The 8,983-nt window shown below is 43.6% G+C and overlaps 1 protein-coding gene across 4 annotated transcripts in view; it reads left to right on the top strand.

The window, feature by feature from the left end:
- The first annotated feature begins 1,462 nt into the window (after positions 1-1,462).
- gas7b (growth arrest-specific 7b) overlaps positions 1,463-8,983 on the top strand; it is a 57,975-nt gene continuing 50,454 nt past the window's right edge. For 3 of the 4 annotated variants that reach the window (XM_080454522.1, XM_080454523.1, XM_080454521.1), the window contains exon 1: positions 1,463-2,084. In XM_080454522.1, the coding sequence (XP_080310648.1) occupies positions 1,902-2,084 (183 nt within the window). In that variant the 5' untranslated portion in view covers positions 1,463-1,901. Of the gene's footprint in view, positions 2,085-2,208; positions 2,225-8,983 lie in introns of those variants that run through there. The other variant, XM_080454524.1, reaches the window with a different exon arrangement.

Here is an 8,983-nt window from a genome sequence, read left to right as displayed (position 1 = left end):
GGACCTCTGGAGGCCATACAAACACTATGGGAAAGCTATGGGAAACACCAAATTGGGAATATGTTCTGTAGATATTTTTGTGCAGGATGCTCAAGATGGAAGGCCTGAAAGGGTTAATGTGCATTCATCCAAAAGGAAAAAAGTTCCACTAGTGTAGAAAGCAGATCTAATGTATTTGATTTAATTTGATTTCTGTGCATGTACAATATCACAGTTTAAAGATTATGTTGTTCTGGGCAGGAAGGGGTTAATATTAAAAAATGCATAAATATTAAATCTAATGCACTGTACACATCCACTTACATGGATACACACTGTAGAAACCAAATTTAAGCATTTAGATCAAGTATTTTGCATGAAATACCATAGAAGTCTATTTTGGGTGAATTATAGTGTTTTGGGCATTAAGGGGTTAATAATTAAAAATGCTCAAGGGATTTCACTGCGCACCCTCTTGAATCCTTAAGAGGGGACCCCCAGCAGCAAGAATCAGTTGAGAAAAAAACTTTAACCGACAAAACCACGTTCAGCCAAAAATCCCCCTTTGACTCCCGGACTACATCAACGCAGAGCAGAATCTGTTCTTGAGAGATTCATTTGAATCAGACCGGCCAGGGCTGCGTGTGTTTGTTGTTGTGTGTTGTTGTGTTCAGTGGTGGGAAAAGTACTCACACTTGTTACTTAAGTAAAAGTATCAATACTGCAATGTAGAATTACGCTCTGTTACAAGAAAAAGTCCGGAATTCAACATTTTGTTGAGTAAAAGTATAAAAGTATTGGCATCAAAATGTAAGTATCAAAAGTAGAAAGTAGGCAAATATGCCGACTGTCCCATTTCACAAGTTTTTTTCGAATGTATAACATGTATCTAAATCTTTTGAAAATAGCAGATCTACAAGCTCAGAATGCCTTATTTGTGAGCGTGTAGATCGGCTATTTTAAATGGCCGAAAGGTATAGGGCTGAAGTGGTTAATGTTTTGTAATCAAAATCTACAAAGTAACTAAACTAAAGTTTTCAAATAATTGTAGTGGAGTAAAAAGTACAATATTTGCCTCAGAGATATGTGGAGTAGAAGTTAAAGTACTGAAAATTGGAAATACTCCAGCAAAGTAAAAAATACCTCAAAATTGGACTTAAGTACAGTACTACTTGAGTAAATGTACTTAGTTACTTTACACCACTGGTCAGGTCCGGCCAGGGCTGTGTGTGTGTGTGTGTGTGTGTGTGTGTGTGTGTGTGTGTGTGTGTGTGTGTGTGTGTGTGTGTGTGTGTGTGTGTGTGTGTGTGTGTGTGTGTGTGTGTGTGTGTGTGTGTGTGTGTGTGTGTGTGTGTGTGTGTGTTGTTGTGTTGTTTTGTTTTGTGTATGTTGTGTTGGGGAGGAGATTTGACTTGACTGAGTCACAGTCACTGGACTGACTTTGTGAGGCGCGGCTGCAGAGCTCAGCTCACAGCCTCACACACACACACACACACAGGCGAGAGGAGGCGAGCAGCGGAACCACGCTTGACAGCTGGGAATAACCTGTTACTTTTACGCACCAAATAATATCTAATTTTGTAATCGGGATCCGCAGCAGGTTATTCTATCCATTAACGAGCTGAACAACAACAGGCTCGATCGCAAGAAAGTCGGTTGTTGAGATAACCAAGTTTATTTATTTATTTTTACCCCAGGAGGGTTCTTCAACAGCATTGCTGCTGTGAGGATAACACGGGTGCGTCGTGATCGTGCAACGCCCGGGAATCGAACCCGTGTCTCCCGCGCGTGGAAAGCTAAACATCTTAACTGCCAGACTTAAGGGCATTCTACATATTCTGAGAGTTTTTAGGGACACCCGGGCTGAGGCTGTGTGAGCCACTTTGCTACAAAAGCACGGGGACGCGTGTGCGTTTTTCGCGATGGCTGGATCTTACTGCAAAAGTTTGTACTCGTTCAGCGGCGACCAGCATCAGCAGGGACTGAGCTTCGAAGCCGGAGACATCATTAAGGTCGCGCAGTCTCTGCCGGGAGGCTGGTGGGAAGGAGAGAAGGAGGATGGGACCAGGGGATGGTTCCCCTCAAGCTATGTTCAGGTTCTGGAGGTAAGGTCAGTGGTGGGAAAGTCACTCAAGTACATTTATTCAAGTACTGTACTTAAGTATAATTTTGGCTGGTGGGAATGAGAGAAGGATGTTGGGACCAGGGTAGGGTTTCCCTCTCAAGCTATGTTCAGGTTCTGGAGGTTAAAGTAGCTCTGATGTATTTTGGTCAACAATAACAAAAATGCCTCGTGATATTGGAAGAAAACAACTGAAAAATATAACAGAAACAATCCTGAAATAAAATGATCAGTTCTGGCAAGGGCAGAGAGAAAAGCATGTCTCCAAATTAGATTTTGGAACGTTTCTGGGGTTGTTATTAAACAGTTTTCCCATGGGATCCTTTCCTTATGAGATTAACACCCCCCCCCCCCCCCCCAATTCCTCGACTGACTGAAATGTCTCTGAAGTCTCCAAACTTCCTCATTCCACACAACATTCCACTGGAATTCCACTCAGGTCCCCTGGCTGTCTGTGCGCATGAATGCTCTCTCTCTGGGGCAGGGCAGTGAGAGAGAGAGAGGAGGCAGGCTGAGGCTCCACTCAGGACATGCACAGCATCTCTCTCTCTCTCTCTCTCTTTCTCTCTCTCTGTCCTGTTAAGAAAACTTGAGGGGGGGGTGGCATTAGTCTAACATAGCAGATCTACTAGCTCACAACGCCTTGCAACGCCAAATCTTTGTGTAATAGGAACTTTTTTTTTTTACGTTAACAACTTCAACCCTAGCATCCATTTTCTGAGGAGAACATTAGCCGAAAATAGCAGATCTATAAGCTCACAATGCCTCGCAGCTGCGAGGCGTTGTGAGCTTGTAGATCGGCTATTTTTGGGCGAAGAGATTTGGTGTAGAGGGAAAAAGTGGCCCAAGTACAGAGCCAACTCACATCCAGTTGACTAAGGGTTTAAGTGGTTAATGGTCCATTTTTATTGGATGGGATGTGAGTGATTGAATCTTGAGATCAGGAAATGGCTTGTTGTCTGCAAGCAATGACACCATTAAGTATTGTGATAATTTGTGTCTTGTATTGTATCCAAAGGCGATGGGCATGATGCCAACACTCCCAGCCACAGTATACAAGCCGGCTTCACTTCTCACCTCATCACTGTTCCAGTGAGAACAGTGTGCTATGATAGAAAATGATGTAAACTGCTCTGCTGTGACTTAGAAAATAAACACATGAAACGAAATGGCCAAACACACCAGACCAATCCATCCTAGTTCTGGGCTTGGGCTGACATTTAGAAATTATATGGTCAGGTTGAAATAGACTTGCAGCCAAGGTACCCCCCCCCTCCACCATGGTGTGATAGACATAGTGATGCATATTGAAAGTATACACCCAAGGTTTTCCTTTTACAGAAATGACAAAACAAAAGAATAATTGTGAAAGTAGGAGTGGGCCCTTGCTGCCAGGTTTCTAAAAGTAGCAACAAAATGCACTCGCACTGGGTGTAACCCTCAGGTGGGTGTTAAGTGCATTTTCTCCAAAACACAGATCCCAAGTTTGACAACTGCTCAGACCTGAAACTAAATCTTGGGACAGTCATCTTTATACAGTATGTAGGAACCTAGCTGATACTGGGGTGCTTAGTCAGTGGCACTAAGGAGCCCCTGAGCACGAATAGAAGAACGCTCGCCCCAGAACACGCTTGCCCCGGGTCAAATCGGGCGACCTCGGAACGGTCGCCAGTTGCCACCAGGTATTCCCGTAAACTCAGTAAAACTATGTCTAAACCTAACCTTATTCCTAATCTTGACCTCAGTAAAACTATGCCTAACCCTAACCTTCTTCCCAACCTTAAACTCCGTAAAACAAATACAAGAATACAAGAGCCGCTGGGGTCGAGCGGTCCGCGGAAAAAATGGGGGCGAGTGTGTTTTGGGCCGAGTCTTCTGGTTACCCCTGAGTGCCACATGCTTGTAAAGGGTGCATTCATATAGTGCCTTTTTCCAAAGCTACATTCACAAACCCATTCACACCGACAGCAGAGGCAACAATGCAAGGCACCAACCCGTTCATTGGGAGCAGTTAGGGATTAAATGCCTTGCTCAAGGACACTTCGACATGAGGCCAGGAGGAGCCTGGCTTAAGGTGTTGCAGCCGTCAGTACAGAGGAAGCCGCAAGGTTTGGGGCATTTGTAGCACTAGACCGGTGCCCCGATTTACTTGGGAGCGATGCAAGTCAGGGAAAATAAATTGAAATCTGTCTGACCTAGAGAGTTATAGGCCAAAACGTTAAGCATGCTGGTTTAGTGCCCCCATGAGGAAAAAAAAAAAAAAAAGATGGTAGTCAAGTGTCTTTTTGCCTACTGGCATCATGCACAAAAGGTTTGATGCTGATGCCGGGTCTGAAAACACAATCTCCGTGCCCAGCCTTTGGCCTGGTGAAGATAATGTCTTAAATAGTTTGTTAATCCCATGGTTGGGAGGGTTCATGTTTGCAAGTGTTGCACCATCGCTTGAGCTTACCTGTCCTTGATGGCTTTGATACAAGTTGGATCAGTAGGTAGATATGTTAACAGAGATAAGTTTCACTGCACTGACTGGAAAGTCAATGTTCAGCTTTAGAACAGGACTGTCTGCCTTGTAAAGAAGAGCTATACAGTGTGAGTGTGCGTTATCAGTTGCACACAATACAGTTCAACTGGAATGCAGAGTAGCACACTGACATTTCTTTCATGTTGCAATGGGGATGAATTGCACATAGTGAAACTCAAAAGTTCTGTCCAGTTCTCCTTGAGTCAATATTATGAGCACTGAGCAGCTACTCATCGAGCTCCAGACTTTACCTGGATGATGGCACCATGAAATGGGCTGATGGTGTAACAACAGTCACTTCCTTAATTCCTCTTTTCAGTAAACCATTTAAAGCCAACTGAGCACTTACAGGAAATCGCCCTAAATTCCACTCACCGGTTACACAGTAATTTAGGAATTTGCTGCCATAATCCTGTCGTAATCACACATTCAGACTAATGTGTGTTGATGGTCTAGACCAGGGAATGTGTTTCTATAGCTGGCACAGTTCACAATGCATCTCTTTGATGTAGCCCTGAGACACCCCTTCATTGTCACCCTCAGCATTGGGGCTTTGTTCTCCAAACAGCTCCATTCTTCACAGACTAATGAATCATTCAGCAGAAACCCATCTAAACATTCTCCACAGGCTCTACACTTGCTCCTTCTTTACTAATAGTAGATACACTACTAATAAATATAATCAGATGGTTTTGCTGAAAGTTTAAATGTTTTTTTTTACAGCTGAGAATGCGGCCTTCTGTTTTCTCTGTTTGTTTGATTGATTGAATACTTTATTAACAGTTTGCAAAACGTACAGTGGTACGATGGCGCTAAAAGGATAACACAAAAGCCCTTGGGGCTTGCATCCATTGTGGTCCTGAAAGCAGTCCTTTAAGTTCATTATCCTATACCCTCATTAATGTCATTTTCAAGATGATTTCGCAAGACCTTAACTATGTTCTCAGTGATTGTTTTCCATTCAAAGTGTTGATGAACCGTACCATAATATCAATCAATACTAGCATACCCCTCACAGTGTGGGTGACATGTTCCACAGTGGTCATGGCAACCAGAAATTAACCAGGACACAGTAGTGAGTCATGACACTGATTCATGTTCAGGGACTGGTTGATTTGCACCCACTGCTCACCTAACGAGCAGAACGAGGGGAACAAAGTTACAGCAGAAGATTAACAACACAATCGCTGGTGACTTGGATGAGACAAGGGTTTGGTGACATCAGGCGATGACTCACTGATGTCAACCAGAAGACACTGAATGGAGTGCATTGTTCAGAGAACGTGTTGACGCTTAGTTTTAACGGTTAAAGTACTTTTAACTTGCAAGTGAATTGTAACAATTTGCAGTTCATTCACTCACTGCAGGTTGACTGCGCAGCAGAATCCTGAGTGTAACTTTAACCCTGAGAGTGCAACAAGGGTCTCTTATGGATGTATTTTTCCACCTTTTTTCCACTGGAATACCAGTACATTGCTGGATAAAAACGTAACATATTGCCCCCCTTACAGTTAAGTACTGCCATGGGATTGTTCCCACGTTAGATCAATTTAACGGTTACAGTACTTAATGCTTGAGCGAGAGGTGTCTATAATCACGTGAGACAAGGCATTTGGGGATGATGAAACAATATACATCTCTCTCTCTTGCCCACTTCTCCACACACACAATGTTCTGAAAGAAGATATGCTACTTGTATAACTCGCACCGTAGTTGGACACTCCATTTTCATACATGGAAAAAAAAGAAAAAAAAGAATCGGCTATAGATAGGAAGCATTTTGTTAATTGAACAGTTTCACACAGACACACACATGCGCTCTCTCTCTCTCTCTCTCTCTCTCTCTCTCTCTCTCTCACACACTATACGGTATCCCATGCTGTCTTGCCCCTGTCAGAGCCCCCTTTTCTCCCCAATTTTAGTAATTATTATGCCAATTAATTCCTCCCCACACACATTGCTGTGTGCTGTCACTGCAGTCATGCTCTACTGGCTCACCTGCCAGGGAGGAGCCCCCACCAGGAGGACGCAGTGCCTCCGTCCCACTCCTCCTGCCCAACACTCCCCGCTGGCAGGCTCCCCGCCCCAGCCCGTAGGAGTACGTGCAATTGCCCGGCTTTCCCTCCCCCGAACACGAGCCAATTGTGTTCGCACTATAGACCAGTGGTTCTCAACCTTTTTAAGCCTGCGACCCCCTTAAACCATCATGGGGACCCCCCACCCTGACAAGCACTTGGAGCGTAGGAGTTGAGGCGTTCAATCTCGGTTCCAACGCCTAGCGCTGCGTTGTGATCTTGTAGATCGGCTATTTTCAAAAGTGTTGCCTCTTTCTTCTATTATTTGACAATTTGGCCAATGTCTGACCAGTTTTTATAGTATAGTTTGTTGATGACTTTTGATGCAGTAATGTTTTTTTTTATTTTCTTTGTTTTTTAGGTATTAAAAAGGTGGAAGGGAGACGTTAGATTGACCATACAGAATATACAGGCATTAGGCATTTCCCACAGGAAACCAAAATGAAAAATACCAATAAATGACGATGAATGATGTTATGTGAGTGTTAACACTGTGTGAAGATCTGTGAAGTCAGCATGCTGCACTGGTCAGTGCAAGTGTGTTTGATTGATTATCGCATGTTGTTGTTGTTTCAAGGCATGTAAATGTCTTGACAAAATGTTCACATTCTATTCTGGTCATGTCAACCAAACGGATCAAAGAAGGCCACGTCAAACTGCGGCTTTATGTTATTATACCATTACCTCATTATCTCATTAGTTGTTGTGGAGTATCCATCTTTCTGCTCACCATCACTCATGCTCCAGAGAAACTGCATTTCTTTCTATTTGTCTGGTACTTAAGCCATTGATCAACACATTATGTCTTTTGCTCCCATGTCTCCAAGTTGATTGGTGTCTCTATCAAGCCTTTCCGCAGCCAGCATTGTGTTCACATACTATAGTATATAACTGAATCTGTAAGAACTGGATTTGTATCAAGACCATGGTAGCTGACTAAGATATTAGGATGTCTGGATGTAGAGAGACTACCCCATAAGATAAATAGTCCTATAACAACAAGTGTAGTAGTTCACTGAACCTGCACTGTTGCACTTATAGCATAAACAGAGTTATAGCCTTGGACAGTCAGGCGGAGTTCAGTTAGACAACGTTGCCCTAGGGATGCACGGGGCATTCCCATAACAAATCAAGGCTCCCCTATAAGTGTTGAAATATTAATGTGGGCAGTTAACATGTAATAGGAGCTCCGCAGCTGGGTCTACGAGCAGCCATCTGGAGGCGTAGTCCCAAATGACTCCTTAATACTGACTAGAGTCATTTGGGCCTGCTTAAGTGTGTGTACATTTTGCCACTTGCAAAGTAAGTTTCTTTCTTCCAGGTTGAGATAACAGTCTTGTCCTCCAGGCCAAGATAAAAGTGATTTTATGTAAGTTTAGTTATTTAAGATCAGTTACTATATTCAGGTCACTGAACTATGATGTAGTTTTGAAATGTTAGCAGGTAATTCATTCGGCTTATAGGACCTAATTGCTCCCCAACAGCATGAATTACTAGACGTCGTCATTACAACTCTGTTCAGCCAGGGGAACTGTTGTAAGTGATTTGGGAAGGGCTGTAAATTATAAATAACTGAAATTGCCTCCTTAATGTTTCTCCTGGTTGTGTGTCAGCTGTGTTTATTATGACTATGAGAGTCTGTAGTTGAGTGTGGGGGCTTCGAGCGCAGGTTTGGATGATGATTTAGACTGTCATAATCCCTGTAGTCGTGGAATACTGGGGTCAGCCCACTGGTCCAGCACATAGCCAGGTGCTTCCCCTGCATCCTGGAAAACGCAGACCTCCTCCCTGTGCCGATGTCATGGCAAAAATACATGGATTCACCCCGTGTCATTTGTTATTCCATGGAACATTTAGAGAGCTCTGAAACCTTAGATTACAGTAAGTTGGCGGTACATATGTGGTACGTCACTGAGTACTTTAGCCTTAATCTTTTTAGTGTGTTTTAAAAGTTAGGGAATCAAATTGAAATATATGGAGCAGCAAGCTGTGAGTGGCTCTGGAGGTACAGTACAGTGGCCGCTTGGGAATCGGGAGAGTCCTGCTTCGATCCCAGCTGGGCTCCTCCTGGCTTATTGTCTAAGTAAGTGTCCTTGTGCAAGGCACTTAACCACTAAAACTGCTCCCATTTAGCAGGTTGGGAGCCCTGCATCACTGCCTCTGCCGTTGGTGTGTGAAGGGGTGAATGTAATGCATTCAATGTAAACCCTAACCATATGGAGAAAGGCGCTATAGAAATGCACCATTTACCATTTAGGCCCACCGTTTGTCCTCCACAACTGGCTG

Source organism: Gymnoscopelus braueri (assembly GCF_963280865.1).
Source record: "Gymnoscopelus braueri genome assembly, chromosome: 17".
NCBI lineage: Eukaryota > Metazoa > Chordata > Actinopteri > Myctophiformes > Myctophidae > Gymnoscopelus > Gymnoscopelus braueri.
This window is presented reverse-complemented; position numbering and strand designations above follow the sequence as displayed.